Raw genomic sequence first — 17,728 nt, 5'->3', positions numbered from 1 at the left:
TGAGTGTGTATGGGTAATTCTGTATGATTTATCTTATTGTGGAGAATGCAACCGGAAATATTCTGAGTACTGTTGTTCTCCCAAAACTGTTTCCAGTGCAGTCCTATTGTACTCCAAGGCAGGAAGTCGAAGTTATGCTTCTTAATTGTGATGATTATTTGTCAAATGTATTTTTTGAAGATAGACGACCTAGAGTGGTCCTATATCTCCGTATTTGTAGGCAGAATCTAGTTTGACTACATCCATTTTGCTTACTTCAATGTGAGTCTGAATTAGAGAGATGCCACAGTTGACAAAATGTCCACACGGAATATAGGTGTCCTTGTAGAAATTACCGTGCTAGATGTAGGGTTACAAATTGGCCTGGAGAAAAAATGCCCTGCCCCTTTAATAGAGACTCAGTCACCTTGTATCTTGGAAGGGGGAGATGGAAGAAATTCCCAGTGGTTTATCTCTAAGGTTGCCAACCTCCAGGTGGTGGCGGGAGCTCTCCCACCATTACAACTGATCTCCAGGCAGCAGAGATCAATTCCCCTGGTGAAAATGGCTGCTTTGGCAATTGGACTCTATGGCATTGAAGTCCCTTTCCTCTCCAAACCCTGCCCTCCTCAGGCTCCACCCCCAAAATCTCCAGGTATTTCCCAACCTGGAGCTGGCAACCCTATTCATCACCTCTCCCTACAATTTCTTATGGGCCCCTAGCTTGTATACACATGCTTACACACATTGTTACATACACAGAAGCTGGAAAACCATAGCCAAGTACACTCAATAATACCCCTGCATGAAAGATGTGCAGTTTGCAGCACGTGGATTCATTTTTGTAGGTGCCTTCTGTACAGAGGTGTCATAAACACGTGAGGCAATCTTCACAGCAGGAGCTCAGCGCCTTAACAGCATCATCCAACCTTTTGATGACAATTAGCTTAAACGGGTGGACAGGGAGGCAAAAACTGTTCTGGAAAAGGCCCCATCGACTGGATGGGGGTAAGCAGGCATCTTGTTCCAGGTGAGGGCTGCCAGCTCACAGTAGCGGCAGCTCTTACCTGCCTTGTGGGGGCCGCCCTGCACGAGGCATGTCTTGCCTTACCTGGGGCCAAGGTGGCCCCGAGGGGGAGGGATGGCCTCTTCCAGGCCATCAGCCCACCAGGACTTTTCCCAGTGGCCATAATGGCCAGTCCACCACTGAGCCTGAAGTTTAATTCCCCCCAAAAAAACTTTTGTCAAAGGCAGTTATTTGCTACCTACTAAAGAATCCAACTGTGCAGGTGCTGTGAAAATAGAGACAGCTCCTGGAAGAAGTAACTGCTCAAATATCCCAGTCACTAGTGCCTACCTTTGAGGGAGATTTCTCTACTAGACAATACACAGAGTAGCTATAATTTTCACGACTGCCCATGAGTTCACTTGGATTCTTCCCTAGAAATAGCCCCAGGTGTGGCTCATCTGTGCAGACCAATAAATGGAGGCTTTTTTGCATCCCCTTCCAAGATATGAGTGTCAACTGATACAGTGCCTGCTGGGGAGGATTATGAAGCAAGATGCTTGTGTGTACATGGAGCTTGGGAAGCTGCCTGGTGCTCATCTTTTTTTAAAAAAAAAAGTGGAAGGAAACTGCAAAAAGATCTGTCGTGTTTCTCTTTTATGGGACCTTCAGACACATCCTAGCTATGTTTGTGTGGGAGTCATCCCATTGATTTCAATGGGGTCTCCTCCCAAGTGTACATAGCAGTGCAGTCCCCTTCAAAGCTGATTTGTATACATGTGGAAAGCAGAGGATCACAGTTAATTCAGCGAGCAGGGGTCATTTGGGGGGTGACAATTTGCAAATCCCAGCTCACCCCTTCAAATCTCCCCTTCCAAGATTCCCTAAGTACCCAGGGACTTCAGCAGAATGATTTCCCCTGCCCCCTAAGAGCGGTGGTTTGGAGCGGTGGAGTCTGATCTGGAGAACCGGGTTTGATTCCCCACTCCTCCACATGAGTGGCGGAGGCTAATCTGGTGAACTGGATTTGTTTCCCCGCTCCTACACACGAAGCCAGCTGGGTGACCTTGGTCAAGTCACAGCTCTGTTAGAGCTCTCTCACCCCACCTACCTCACAGGGTGTTTGTTGTGGGGAGGGGAAGGGAAGCCGGTTTGAGTCTCCCTTAAGTGGTAGAGAAAGTCGGCATATAAAAACCAACTCTTCTTTAATCGACACTCAACTGCTCTCAACATTCTGCCTGTTTGGTGCATTTGCAGTACTCTGCAGGACTTTGGCAGGAGGTCCTTTCAGTTGATTTACGAAGTCATGCTTTTCTGCATACTTGCAAAGTCCCATGAGGTGGTAGAAACCCCTACCGTGTCTGTGAGTGGCATGGATTTGCTGCTTCTGTTGTTACAGACAATTTATATTTTTGGACAGGTGCAAGGAATTATTGGCGGCAGGGGGTGGGGGATTTGAAAATCTCAGTCCGCTCTCCCAAATGTCCCTCTTCAGGAGTGTCTCAGTGGCTTGAGCAGGCCGACTCCTCTCTCAACCATTTTCTTGTCCAACTGTTATCAACATTCCTCCTCTCTTGAAGCATATTCGGTCCTCATAAGGATGTTTTACCTCTGGTTGATTTACAAAGTCACATCGTTTCCTGTCTAGATGGGGCAAATCCCTGAGCAGGTAGAGGCCCCGGCCTTGTCTCTGGGTGGCCTGGTAGGGCCATTTATGTCATAAATGTAGGAGCCAGCCAGATTATTAGTGATGTGAATTTGGTAAGAACAAGACTTAAGGGTGGCTTATTATGACAGTTTTGTAGTTTCACAGTGCAACAAACTTCTTTTAATATGGCCAATAGTGGGGGAAAATCTGGTTTGTCTATGGAACAGCCAAGCATTCAATTCAAGTTCCTTGCTAAAGTTAAGAGTATGCTATAACATTATGGGAGTTCTGGGAGGAGGGAGTAAACCAACATGTACAGCTGATTTCCCAACAAACGCACCTGTCCTGGACTTAGCAGTGGAAAACTACCTTTGCATGGGTTAGGATTGGGGGAAGATACGCAGCTGAAACTCATGGGACCCCCAATACAGTATAACTAAAAATGAGTCATCCATTTAGGAACAATCCTAAGCTATGATTCTGCTTCTGTCTTCGATGTCCTGTTATGAAAGGTGCAATGTGAACAGGGGAAAGCCAAGTTGAAACCGCTACAGCACCAGCAGACTCACTGGTTTGTGCCTAATTCGCCTCAAGGGGTGGCTTTGGAGATAAAATGGGATTGTCAAGCACTCTGCATACTGACTCTTGCCATAGGAATGATAAATATTATTCATGATGGAACCAGAAAACCAGGATTTTTTATTTGTCAACTAAAGAAATTGTGGAACATCTTTGGCGCTGCAAAAGACAAAGCCCAGTTCCCAACTCTGGTTTTCTCTCAGCTAAATTTTATCCTGTCCTAACAACTTGGTACATGATTCAGTACCATCCTGCTTTATTTTCTCCAGGCACCAACCCTGTAGTGTAGATTATGCCAAAGGTCACCCAGCGAGCCTCATTGCAGAGGAAGAAGAAGAGTTGGTTTTTATATGCCGACTTTCTCTACCCCTTAAGGGAGACTCAAATCACCTTCCCTTCCTCACAACAGACACCCTGTGAGGTAGGTGAGGCAGAGAGTGTGACTGTCCCAAGGTCACCCAGCTGGCTTCGTATGGAGTGGGGAAACAAATCCAGTTCACCAGATTAGCCTCCGCCGCTCATGTGGAGGCATGGGGAATCACACCCGGTTCTCCAGATCAGAGTTCACCGCTCCAAACCACAGCTCTTAACCACTACACCACGCAGAGGAGTGATTTGTACCCAGATCTTGATATGAACGGTGTAACTGGAATCATCACATCCCGGGGGTTTTTCAACCAGAACTGCTAGATTCGAGTCCAGTAGCACCTTAGAGATCCACACAGTTTTCGGGGTATAAACGTAAGAGATTCAAAGCTCTCGTCAGACCCCCTCGTGGTTCTAACTCAGGGGTGGGGAACGTCAGGCCCGGGGGCCGCGTAAGGCCCACGGAATTATTTGGTCTGGCCCTTCATGGGTCCTGGCAGATCTCTAGCTCAGAAGGATGCTGCCCTGCCTGAATCCCTTGGGCCCAGCTGGGGACAGGAGAGCTCAAAAGCGAGTCTCTCTACGTGGCAGACACTCGGAGCCGTCTCCGGTCGTGCCTTTTGGTTAAACGTTTGACCAAACGTAGCAGGCTAATTCTTCAGTTGATAATTTTGTACGGACCACGAACGACGTTATAAATATCCAAATGGCCCTTGGCAGGAAAAAAAAGGTTCCCCACCCCTGTTCTAACTGTCCTATTACAGATCGCGGCTGCCTTCTGAAACTCATCAACCAGAGCGAGAATGGCCACAAACGACGCCAAGGGCCGGGGCTCCGGCCGCCGGCTCCTTCTCCTGCCTTCGCGGCAAGCGAACGCAGCAACACCCAGGGTTCCATTTGGAACTTTGCAACACCGCCCGGCCCCGCCCCCTTCGCCCCCCTCCAATCGAGGGCGTCGCTCCGCCGGGGTTCCGTCCCGCCCACCCCCGGCCTGCCGGCGGGAGCCAATGGGGAGCCGGCCGCTGCTCCCCTTCCACTTGCGACTCCCGGGAGCCAGCCGAGCGAGCGAGAAAAGCCGACAAAACCCGTTTGTGCGGCGGGCTGCGCGCTCTCGCTCTCTCTCCCGCTCCTTCCCCGCTCGGGCTCCGCGCTCCCCTCCCCAGCCGCCCGGGCCGCAGCCAATTCCCGTCGGAACCAGCCCGGCCAGTTCTGCCACCCACTGATTGCCAGACAATGACACAAGAATACGACAAGTAAGTGATCGAGCTGGGCAGACTGGAAAGAGAGGAGGGAAGGAGGGGGGGGTGAGAGAGAGAGAGAGAGAGAGAGAGTCCGGGCAGGTCCGACCGGTGTTTCTGCCCCTCTAGCCCACACCCACCCACCCACCTGCCCGCCGCTTCCCGGGGAATTTCATCCCCTGCTGCGCTTCCTGCAGCGGTTCCTCCTATGCTGGATGGGGATCCGGGCTTGGGGGTGGGGGGATGGGGGGGGGCAGAAGATCGATGTGCGAATTTGGGGGTGCTTCCCTGGCAGCGCTGAGTTCCCAACAGGGAAGAATGACTGGCACGGAAGGTGGGTGGCTGGACAAACCCTCCAGGAGAGTATAGTTTCTAGTGCTGTATGAGTCGTCGCTAGAAGACATTTCGGGACTAATTTTTTAAAAAAGAGAACGGCATCCTTTAAAAAAAATAGTTTATTGAGCATTCGGGATAAAGACTCCGGAATACCGGTCCTCCCTCTCTGGTTCCTCTCGGCCGCCAACGCAGACGGGCGATTTCAACCACGTTAAACCTTAAGATGGGATAAGCCTACGCTTTCCGCTATCCCTGGTTCAATCAATCAATCGAGATTGATTTCGATACGATTTCAGCTCTGACGCTATTCCTGGTCATGAGCACGCCAGTTTAGAGCACGCTTCGGCTACGCCTGGGGGTCTTACTTGAAACGATCTCGAAGCCGCGCTTTTGAGATTACAAGCCCAGCTTCCTTTGATCTGATAACGAGGGGGGCATTTATTCAAGGAAGGTTTTGCCTTGGATTTGCCACTCTATAGATGCACATTTCTCCCACCCGAATTCTCAAAACTCTGCATGGGGGCTTATTGGTGAGTTTGGAGAATATGGATTTTTTTGGGGGGGGTGCATCTAAAGAGTGGCGAATCCAAGGCAAAACCTCCCGGGCATAAATGGCACGAGAACTCTTGAAAAAAGGACCCCAGCCTCGCTTTTTCTTCCGACCTTGCGATCTTTAGGCGTACGTGTGTCGAGCTGACTTTGTGGCACCTGTCGCTGCAAACGTCCGCCCCGCAGCGCGAGTTGAGTTCATTTCGCAGCCGCCGGTTCCTTTTCGCTCGGCCCCACCAGGGCTTGATCCTACGCCCCCCCCCCACCCCCATTAACCCATCCACCTGTTTGCAACGGGCGGTGTTCCTCTCTGTACCTGATACCGATCGTGCGTGTTCCTATCTGTTTCTTTGGAGAGAGGCTTAGATGGGCGAGATAAGGAGGCGTTTTCCAATCTCTTTGTAATGCGCTTAATGGAAATCGAAGCTGACTCTTGGGGTTTCCTTTTGGGGGAAGCGCGGGTGGGGAGGAGAGGCACGGGGTGGTGCGTTCTTGCTGGCATCGCCTTCAACCGTGGAGGTCCACTTGGAAGAAAGTCCCAGGGAGTTCCTTGGGCTATACTCCCAATTAAAGAACTCTAGTGGCACCGTAAAAGTAACAAAGGTACTCGCTGGTCTGTGAAAATATATTTCAGAACAAAATCAGGTGCTGCTAGACCCATGTTTATGTTTCGACTGTAACAGAGTTATCTCACTGGAAAGAGCCTAGGCCTGTACTCTACCCTGATATCCTGGGAGGAAGCTAAGCAGACGCCTCATTCTCCCACCATTTGGAAAATGGGACTTAAAACATTTCGGTTTGATTCACTCCAGCCTAAGTCCATGGTTGCCCTCCTCCAGGTTAGCCTATATACTGCTAGCCCTGTTGGCTCGCAAACTGTGGGGGTGCCGTGGGGATTTCTGGAGTCCCCCCCTGCCTGCGTGAGGGGATTGTCCTCTTTCCATTGGGAAGCCGCATTTGGAGAACAGTTTGGGCTTTGAAACCCGACACCTATGCTGAGGCGTTGGTCACCCCCATCTCCTCCTCCACCTCTTTAAACGCAGAGTGTGACAAATAGTAGTATAATTGCTGCCTGTCAGGAGGTGCTTCGAGTCCCCACCTTTCCACCGAGGAGCGCAGATCTTCGCCTTGCCCAGGGCCCTCGCCTCGGTTGCGCCTCCCAAATGCGGGAGCCCAATGAAGAGCTGGGTGTGCTTCTCTCCGCCTCCTTGGAAGACGCAAGGGCGCAGGCTGGGCCAGGGAGAGTCATTTTAACTGGGACATCTTTAGTTGAGTCACACCTAAACCCACTTAATTATTTTTTTTAGCTTGTGTACTTGATGGCTTGTATGCTGTTGCTCCAGTTTTAATAAGCTGTTGTTGAGCATTTGTGAGCAGCCGGACCCCAATGTGCAAATTTATCCCTTGGACTTTACAAGCCCCTTCCTTAATGTCCTTTTGGAGAAAGAACTGATGGAGTTTTATGAACCTCATCCACCAGGCAAGGTGGACTTCTCCAGGTAATCCAGTAGAGCATTGTGGGGGTGGTGTGGCGAAAGGCCCCGCTTCTAACAGCATAGGCAAGTGATTGATGCCTGGTTTCTCCTACTGCGTCGAGGTAGACGTTTAACTTAACAAGAGTGCTGGTCTTCGGGATTGCCCTCCTGCTCTCAGGGCACCTGATTTCCTCTGAGTAGGCCTGGCGCTGCGTGCTCGACAGAATCAGCTGTAGCCAAGTCCTCACCTTTTAAATAGAGTGTGCTTCTTGGAAGTAATGCTGCTTACAGAGCACAGAATTGGCTTTCAAATGTTTTGCGCAAGGTAAATGTGCACCCGTTTGGAATGGTGCTTTGGTTTTGTTTCGAGCGTCTTCGTGTTGCGTTGACTTTTGCCCGCTTTTCCAGAAACTGGTTTGTTGTTCTTGTTTGGGTAGAGAAAGCCACCTGTGTTTTAAGAAGAATCATACCTGTTACATTTTAAAATACAGGCTGATGAAGCCTTGGTTACAATGCTCCTTCTGGGAATATGCCATTGCTGTGCTTGGTCTTCGTCTTAGAAGCTCTAGCATCTAATTTGCTGCTCCGCTTAGCTTAATGGAATGGAAAGGACTGTAGGGCAGAGACGCTGATCAGCCAGCTGTTTGAATATTTATGGGCTCTGGCATCAGGTCATCTTCCTGCTTGGCAGCTTAGATTCTGTCTAGCTGCCAGTATGATTTGCAAACAGAGAAGAAAAAGTGTCGTTCATAAGAAGGCATAAAGCTGCACTCAGGTGTACATGAGTCTTTATATTATATTCTGCTTGAAACATATGGGAACGGTTGTTGTCACTATGACTTGCATAAAACTGGGAAACAAGAATTGTAGACTTCCGTCTTGGAGCTGAAATGTGGTTTTTCATCGTGGAATTTTCTGTGGGTTAATCTGTAATTTATGGATAAAAGTCAGACTGAAATTCTACCTTTGACAAAATTAAGACCAGATTGTATGTGAGAATCATGACTACAACTTGCTAAAATGCAGCGCAGTGTGGCTAAGGTTGTGATCCTGTTTGTTCTTGTTCGCAAGTAAGACCTGTTGAAATCTAGTTAATGGGCTTGCATCAGGATATAATTAAGCGCTCTGAAGACACATCCTTGGACAAAAGAATCATTGCTATTAGTGGAAAGACCTGCCCACTGGATAGAATTATTCAGATATTTATACTCAACTTTTCTTCCTAATGGGGTTTCCAGAGCAGCTCCTAAGCGTGGGTACTCAGAAGTATATCCCATTTAGTTTAGTGGGACTTACTTCTTAGTAAGTATGTTAAGGATTGCAGCCTAACAGTGCCGTCTCAAGCAGAAACACACCTTCTGAACCCATAGACTTTTATTGTGTTTAGGATTGCAGTATAAGTGTACCAGTCACATTCTTTCATGTATCGTTTTTGGAGAAGCAAGTGGAATTGAACTCTCATAGTAAAGCTTGATTTTGCTTCCTGCTTTCATGTAAGTTCATAATGAAGAAAGAAATGCCTTTCTGTGTCCAACTATTTTTGTTTTGTGTGTGTGTGTAAAGTGCCGTCAAGTCGCAGCTGACTTATGGCGACCCCTTTATGGGGTTTTCAAGGCAAGAGATTCACAGAGGTGGTTTGCCAGTGCCTTCCTCTGTATAGCAACCCTGGACTTACTTGGTGGTCTTCCATCCAAATACTAACCAGGGCTGACCCTGCTTAGCTACTGAGATCTGACGAAATCAGGCTAGCCTGTCTTGGAAAGCAAAACTACTGCTGGAATCATTCAGAATTTTCGTGCATGTTATACCACTGAAGACTATCAGATCTTAATCTTTTTCTGTTGTCTACCATATTTTTAAAACTTCCAATATGGCAAAAATATTGTTGAGTTGAAAGTATCTGTTATCGTATGGCCTTTGATTTCAACCCATGGATAGGGTTGCCAACCTCCAGGTGGTAGCTGGAGATCTCCTGCTATTACAACTGATCTCCAGCCAATAGAGATTAGTTCACCTGGAGAAAATGGCTACTTTGGCAATTGGACTCTGTGGCATTGAAGTCCCTCCCCTCCTCAGGCTCTTCGCCAGTAGCGATGAGGGACTTGGCAATCCTAACCATGGTTCATGGCCTCCCAATTTTTAGAAGAGTGATATAAGAAGGTTCTGTTTGAGCAACTTTAATTAATATCTGATATGACCAAAACTGAAACATTACGTGAGATTTAACTACTGTTGGGAAAAACGTTGTACCCAAAAGTCATGAAGACCCTCAGAGTGTTAATCAACATTTAAGAACCTATGACGTTCTAGCACAGATTCATCTTCTTGGTTCTTTCACCAATTGTGGTTGAGTTCTTCCCTCCACCCCATACATACTGATTGATATTAGTTGCATTTTAGTAAAAGATATATTTGAGATGTTACATAAGAATTGATAAGTTATTTTCTAATAACTTTTAGAATTCGGTAGGGTTTATATTTACTCTTGCTGAATCATTATCCTTTATTGCAGTCAACAAGAGTATAATTGCTGTTCTCATAAATGGAGATGCTCTTCGCTTCCAAGACTAGAATACTTTTAAGACACAGACTGCTTGTTAACGTTTGTATTTTCTCTTGAAATAGAGGAGGCCATCATGTCTTAGGGGGGGATCATGCTTGAAAGATAAAAACTGAATAAATTACCGTGAGGCCCTTTGAGTCATGGCAGTGCCATCCTAAGCAGATTTACACCTCTCTATATCCATGAAAGTCAATTGACTCGGAAGGGTGTAGCCCTGTAAATTAGAAAACATGATGAAACACTGTGGGTTGGAGCCAGCCACTTTTCCACTCAGTCTTTCACTCCCCTACCTAAGGTCCAAGAAGGTCCCATGATCTCCAGCCTAGCCTTTTTGGGTGATCACAGGGGGACCCCTCCTTCCCTTTTCACTGGTTGGAAAAGTTTGTTGGCTCCAGGTCTGTCTTTATCTGTAAAGCTGCACCAATCAAGCAGGGAGCAGGCCTAAGCAGGTCTTCTCAGAAGTAAGTTCAGTTTTATGCAGTGGTGCTTACTCCCAGGAAAGAGTTCTTAGGATTGCAGCCATAAGTTCCTTGAAGGAGAAGATTGATCAGTTTGTTAGCTGGCTGGCAGACCTAAATCTAGTACTTGTTAATTGAGGTGAACGTTGACTAAGTCTACTGTGAACAAAATTAAAAGCAAAAGACCAGCGCTCTTGCTACATGACACTACCTTGGCATTATGACCAGAGTATCCCTGCAAAGCACAGAACCTAACTGGTGTAATGTTTTCCTATCCATTTTTTTGAAAATTATTCAAGCAGAAAAACAAACCAGTAGTTATGAAGTAATTAAGCACACAATAGAAGACTTATTTCCAGATCTTGCTAAATACCATTTAGTATTGTATGCACAGTTCGCTGTGCCAATAGACCCTTCAGAAGCTCAATCTTGACATAAGACGGCTGTCAAATGTACACATTTTGCAGTCTTTTTAGAAAATATGGTCTTGTTTTCTTAACAGAACCTGCAGTTCTGTTGAGGGATTGAGTTACTGCCAAACCTCATGCTTTGATAGCTTGAAAGATAATTCTCTCTACACTCCTTTTAAACCAAGATAGGTTACCTTTAAGGCATTTGTGCATTTTATTTGGGTGTTGCCGTGAGAAAGGACAAGAACGTGCATTTGGAATTTGCCAGGTTTTCCTAGTACTGCCTTTTCATCTGGAGAGCTGAATGGCCGTGGTTTTTTCTTTTATGCTTTCCACTTGATCCATTCTCTATAGCCCCCATCTTTTTCCTTCTGGCCACTTGTTGCTGGGAGCTACTTAGGGCCTCTTTACACAAGTCAGATATCTGGAGGGACCATGGCTCAGTGGTAGAGTATTTGCTTGGCATTCAGAAGGTACCAGGTTCAAACACCAGCATCTCCAGTTAAAAGGATCAAGTAGCAGGTGATGTGCAAGATTTCACCTGAGAGCCGCTGCCAGTCTGAGTACTGAGTGCCCCCCCCCATCTTCCCACCCCTGAAACTCCCACTGAATACTGAGTATGAGCTTCAGTGGGCCTTCAATGGTGATGAATTTGTGGGTACATGATTGTAGCTGCAGCTGTTTGCATGTATACATGTAGCGAAATCCGATCTTGCTGCTGTCTAATATGTGAAATGGCCCAGTGTAAGTAAAAGGCTATTTATTAATTACATAGGGGTTGACTGTGTAAGACATTGTGAAGTATTTTTCTGAAGTACAGTACGTTGGGCATACCTGAGCATGTGTTCTGTGCTTATAATATATATAATATACTAAATTTAGCAACTAAAATGTAGTTTATATATAATGGTTATGTATCTGTTTGGGGCCAGGATATGGTCTCTAGGGGCATGTAAGAGAGTAATATTGCTGAAACTAAGGTCTGGAGACCTTGGAAATCCCTGTGTACATCACCTCAAATTCCATTGTGGAGGAAAGCCTGTATGTAAATGTAGAGATATAAACAAAATATTGTGTCTGTTGTTGACTTCTACATAGCTGCTCTTGGATGAATTTGTTGTAGATCAGTAAAGCTGTTTGGAATTGTTTTGGCTGAACTAATCTGAAATACCCTTGTGTGTAGGTTGACTAGTGTGGTGATTTGGGTTCAAATTTCTAGTCTTGTGCAAGGGAAATCTCTTGGCCTGATCTACTAACTGGGTGGCTGTTGTGATGTGAACGAAGCGTGCTTGGGAAATGATGATGATATTGTCAGTAAGCAGATACAAAGATAATTTACATTTGGGATTCTAGATAACCAAAGGGGAATATGTTTTTTGCAACGGCCTCACAAAATAAGAGCAAAGTGAGATAACTGCGTTCATGCAGATCAGCATGGACAGTGGCTTTTCCTTTGTTTTATTAAGTAGAGGTTTCCTGGAAGCTGAGTGTACAGCATTGCACATGGTGAGAGAATCCATGGTTGTCAGGTTTCAAATTAAGGTTGTTGGATTGCACTTCCTGGATTTTGCCAGTACTTTTAAAAGTTCTGAGTAGGGTTGCCAGGTCCCTCTTTGCCACCGGCGGGAGGTTTTTGGGGCGGAGCCTGAGGAGGGTGGGGTTTGGGGAGGGGAGGGACTTCAGTGCCGTAGAGTCCAACTGCCAAAGCAGCCATTTTCTCCAGGGGAACTGATCTCTGTCAGCTGGAGATCAGTTGTAATAGCAGAAGATCTCCAGCTAGTACCTGGAAGTTGGCAACCCTAGTTGTGAAACTGCCGGTGAGGGTAGAGCTGTAGCTTGTTTGCTGTGTGTAACTATTAGTTAACACATAGCAGGCAAGGAGGAAGTATTAAATCCTGACATCTTTTAGTACAGGCAGGTTGGGATCCAGGCTGGGACAGGGAAACTTGAGTGGATGCCGATAGCTGTCACACAGTTTTACCACATATTGGCACCTGATGTGTGGCAAAGTCTTCCTTGGTGCTTGTTAGAGCACAGTGTGGATGACCAAGCTGTCCCACGAGATAGTTCCCCCTGAAATAGCTTGGTTATCTGTCAGGATGAATCCTATCAATCACCATTTTTACATCACATACCTCAAATTGAGCTCTACGAATGGCAGTGCTACGTCTGCTGCTTAACTGCTGGATCAAAGTATATATTTGTAAAATCAGGACATTACCCTGGTCTAAGAGCAGCATGTTAACTTTTTAGGACAGTGACTTACTTTTTGGAATGACAAAACCATGGTGGTGAAAGAGTCATAACTGTTTAGTTCTCAGATTTACTTTATATTAATTTAATACCTGATATGTACATTTGCTGGTCAGTTGCATTACATCTTATAGATTACCTTTTTGATTGAATTATGCTTTATATCAAAGCGTCTTAAACTGTGGGTCACGACTCCATATGAGGTAACTGAATGTGGGGGTTGCGAAAAATTTGGCAACAGTAAAAGGGTTCTGAACCTTTTATCAGTAAATGTTTGATTTGTATACCTGTTTTATAAACCTATATACCCGGGGTCGCGCCAGAATTTCTCGGGCGAAGAAGGGTCACGAGTGGAAAAAGTTTATATTATGACTTTAAAACAGGCTAAATGGAGTTTATATTTAGGATTACAGTCCTTCAGCTGAGTTCTATAGAAGTTAACTTTACGTAATTCCTGCCCTTTTCAGTAGATGTAAATGTGAATTGGATTGCAGCCCCATTATTTACTTCGTTTCCATCATACAGGTTGAGTATCCCTTATCTAAACTACTTGGGACTAGAAATCATCCGTATTTTGGATCTTTCCATGTATTAGAATATTTTGACATTTTTGCATATACATAATGAGGTATCTTGGGGATGGGACCCAAATTCATTTATGTTTTATATACACATTATACGCATAGCCTGAATGAAATTTTAAACGATTTTTTAAAATAATTTTGTGTACATTGAACCATCAGAAAGCAAAGGAGTAACTATCTCACCAGAATACCTGTATCAGCTGTTTAAACAAGAGCAACAACAAACAACAAAACTAACAACGGCAGGCTTTCAGTCTCCACCTACGCTGCAGTGTACATTGTATTTTATTTTTTTTAGGTGAGAGGAAACATTGAAATCAGGCAGCACGGATCTGCCTGCATGCCGGCTCAAAGGGTCTGGTTTTCGGATCGGGCCAGATATGGGATGTCCGGATAAGGGATACTCTGCTTGTACCTTTCCACCCAATTTTGGGATGAACGATCATACAATTTTGTACAAAGGGGTATCAAAATAACTACAATGTAAAACCGTTTCCAGCACACACTCAAAACAATAGAAAACTAAAAAGAATGTTGTATCTAAAAGCCTAGTAAAGCAAGTTTTCCTCTTTCTGAAGGGCAGAAGGCAGAGGAGAGTGAACTAGGGAATAAAATGGCGGGGGGGCATGGAGCCCAGCAAGTCAAGTTAGCTTGAGCCTTGAGAAAAGGTGGGATATAAATAATTTTAATAAATAAATGTAATTTTGTTACGATAGGTGTGGTGAGGTCCAGATGGTGGGAGGGCTGAATAAAGACCTTGCATTCATGGCTCATTACCAATGCTGATTTCTCCCCACCCATCTCTCCCCTGGACATCACAGACTTCTGCATACCACACCTAATCCTGTCATGCCTGCTATTCACATTTACATACTGTTAACATTTACATACTAATGCTTGTCTGAATTCACTTTCCTCTACTTAAAGACAGATGGATTCACATTCTAGCTGTATCTGAAGAAGTGAGCTGTGGCTCACGAAAGCTCATACCCTACCAGAAAATATTTTTGTTAGTCTTTAAGGTGCTACTGGACTCTTGCCCTTTTCTACTAGTCCCAAAGTAAATAAGACTTGAAAGGACAGTGTGGTAACTTTTAATGTAGTCCAGAAGGAAATTTGCAACTTGTATGGCTAGTGGTCTCTGCACCAGTGCAGTATGATCCAGCAGGCGAAAGTAACTTGTACAATCAAGGGAATGTTCCAAATTACCTTCAAGTGTGGCCCTGTACAAAATATATTATTGCTGTCTAGTCTTAAAGTTATGGGTATATATGGCATTGGCAAGATCCTTCTTTTCCAGGACAGAGCATAACTGCTTAATCAGCCAAAGCTGGGAGGTAGGGTTGCCAATCTCCAGGTGGTGGCTGGAGATCTCCCACTATTACAACTGATCTCCCAAAATCTCCAGGTAATTCCCAACCCGAAGCTGGCAACTCTAAGGGGGATGACGACAACCTCTACTTAGATATCCTGGAGCAGTGCCAGATTCGGGGATAGTCTGGGAGAGTGTATCTGATCCCTAAGAGGGTGTGCGTCCCTATCTGCAACAGGCAAAACACCTACTTCCTGGTTGATGGTAGGAAGTCTGCTAAAAATCTCCAACAGGACTTCAGTTGTTTTCCTTATCTGCTTCATCGCTGATTTTGGGCACTTGTGTAAGAAATCCATTGCTTCACCTGAATCTGTTGAAAAGGACACATAGAGGTAGGTGTTGTCAATGTTTTGATAACTCCTTACTCCACATCTCTGAATGACTGCGCCCATAGGTTCACATAAGCATTTAGCAACATAGGAGACAAAATGTTGGCCAGAGGAGGCCAAAGAGGTCTCCAGTACAGAACTGTGGCATCCATGTACAGTGGAATTAATGTTCTCAATTTTATTCAGTCTTAGAACAATTCTTTGTGCTTTCTATATGTATTATTAGAGGGCCTCAACAATAGGATTTTGTCTCTTTTTAGGGCCTATTTGTTAGTTAGAATTCTTGTTGGCTTGGTCCTGCTTTTGCATGACTTGGAATTAGGGTTGCCCAGGTACCTTATCTCCACCGGCGGGAGCTTTTCCCGGGCTCGGCATCTCTGCCAAAACTCTATGGTTTTCATAGAGTTTCGGCTGAGGTTGCTAGAGCATCCATGTCGCTTCCAGGTTAACCCGGAAGTGATGTGGGTGCAGCGTGCACGTATTGCCCGCTGACCCTCAGCTGGTCGGCGGGCAGTTCGGTGGATTGGCGGGATTTTGCCTGCCACCACCGGGCACTTGGCAACCCTACTTGGAATAGAAATGAAGCACTTGTTTGTGACTCGGCCTGATGGTTCCAAGGTCCACAGAAAGCTTTCTGCTAATGAGCAGAGAAACAAAAATGCTGGGAAAGAAGTGTTTTCATAGACAACCTCAAGCTCCATCAAATGTATGAAGTGAACTGAGAGAGCCAGCCTACTAGCTAGAGTTGCCAGCTCTTGGCTGAGAAATACCTGGAGATTTTGGGGATGGAGCCTGGGGAGGGCAGGGTTGTGGAGGGAAGGGACCTCAGCAGGGTATAATGCCATAGAGTTCACCCTCCAAGGCAACCACTTTTCTCCAAGGGAACTGATCTTGGCTATCTGGAGATCAGTCGTAATAGTGGGAGATCTACAGGTGGTACCTGGAGGGTGGCAACCCTACAACTAGCATATAAGATTAACACATATTATGGTTCTCTGTATACAATGAGAAATTCTAAAATGGTCAGTTCCCAATTGTGTGGAAAGGATTATGTCCATTCATAAATTCCAGTGAATGCCTGATGGTTACTTTTTCTATCTGTAGAACTACTTCTCCCCTGTGTCCCTAATATGCGTTAATGCTGTCCAGGTACCCAATCAGAAAAGAGCTAATGTGTTAAGTGTGTCTGACCAAAGTGTGATGGTACAACTGAAATTTTATTTTCTGTAGGTGTGTTTGTGTGTATTTGCTTTCGTGATGGATGGTATCCTATGTTTGTTTTTGTTTAGGTTTTCCTTCTAATATGCACAGTTCAGAAAATGTATTATCTTTTGTTTGAATGCAGAGGTGAACATAACTGGGGAGGTCAGGGGTAAAGCCCGTGCCTTGAAGGTGTCAGGTTGGATTGCTTGTCTGCCAGAAATCTTGGGAGCTATTCAGAGCAGGTATTGGGTTGAACAGACCAGTAGTCTGACATGAAACAAGCCCCCTTTTTATGTATCTGGGCAGGGCTTCGGCTGCTTTATGTACTTGTAACTTTAAAGTATAACTCCAAGAAGAATATCATGGTAGAAAATTAAAATTCAGCTCAAGTTCCCTTTGATATCAGTGTTCATTTTAATGACCATGAATTGTGAGGTTTACCAATGGCTGGGCTTTTCTAAATATTAAATATTAAAAATTGATATTGTCAATATTAAAAATTAAATTCTGGAAGCTTAGATTTGGTTGAGGTGCTGTATAGGCAACCTTATGCGACTGCCAGCATCTCTGATATATTATCTTAGACAGATGAGTTATTCCCACTTGATTTGGAGTTGCTGCTTCCTTTCTAAACTGAGTGAGACTAGAATGTAATTCTTCATATGCCAGCCAACCAATTCAGTGTGCCTGGTTTCTAAGGGGCTGTTGTGCACATGTATATACACATGTGGACTTTTGAGGCCTCCACCCTGTCCTATTGCTGTGTGTTCTGAAAAGTTGCTACTGAAAGCCAGGGAATCTTCCCAAATGGTATCCAAACTTCTGCATGTAGCTGTAAGCAGAAGGGGAAACAAGTAGAGTCCCATCTGTAAAAGTTCTTTAGGCATTCACATGGACTTGAAAAGGTGCAGAAAAAAGCATCCAAAATGATCAGGGGGCTAGAGCAACTGCCCTAAGCGGAGCAGTTGAAACGCTTAGGGCTGTTTACCTTAGAAAGAAGGCGGTTAAGGGGAGATATGATAGAGGTCTGTAAAATTATGCATGGCATGGAGAGAGTGGACAGGGAGAAGCTTTTCTCCCTCTCTCATAATACCAGAACGCGGAGTCATCTGCTGAAGCTGGAGGAGGAGGAGAAATTCAAAACAGATAAAAAGAAGTATTTCTTCACACAACACATAGTTAAATAGTGGAACTCCCTGCCCCAGGATGTGGTGATGGCTGCCAACTTGGAAGGCTTTAAGAGGGGAGTGGACATGTTCATGGAAGGTAGGGCTTTTCTTATGATCTTATGTCATTGCACATCAATTGAAGAGACAAAAACCTACTAGTTGAGTTCTGAACCTCAGCAGTCTTATGCTATTACTCTATAAATGGGTAGAA

General features: G+C 45.3%; 1 protein-coding gene across 3 annotated transcripts in view; it reads left to right on the top strand.

Moving 5' to 3' along the window:
* Positions 1–4,725: 4,725 nt before the first annotated feature.
* Positions 4,726–17,728, top strand: part of GRHL1 (grainyhead like transcription factor 1) — a 65,848-nt gene continuing 52,845 nt past the window's right edge. For 2 of the 3 annotated variants that reach the window (XM_056856320.1, XM_056856319.1), the window contains exon 1: positions 7,136–7,200. In XM_056856320.1, the coding sequence (XP_056712298.1) occupies positions 7,154–7,200 (47 nt within the window). In that variant the 5' untranslated portion in view covers positions 7,136–7,153. Of the gene's footprint in view, positions 4,832–7,135; positions 7,201–17,728 lie in introns of those variants that run through there. The other variant, XM_056856321.1, reaches the window with a different exon arrangement.

The sequence above is a fragment of the Euleptes europaea genome, chromosome 10 (assembly GCF_029931775.1).
Source record: "Euleptes europaea isolate rEulEur1 chromosome 10, rEulEur1.hap1, whole genome shotgun sequence".
Taxonomy (NCBI): domain Eukaryota; kingdom Metazoa; phylum Chordata; class Lepidosauria; order Squamata; family Sphaerodactylidae; genus Euleptes; species Euleptes europaea.
Note: the sequence above shows the minus strand (reverse complement) of the source record. Positions and strands in the feature narration are given on the sequence as shown.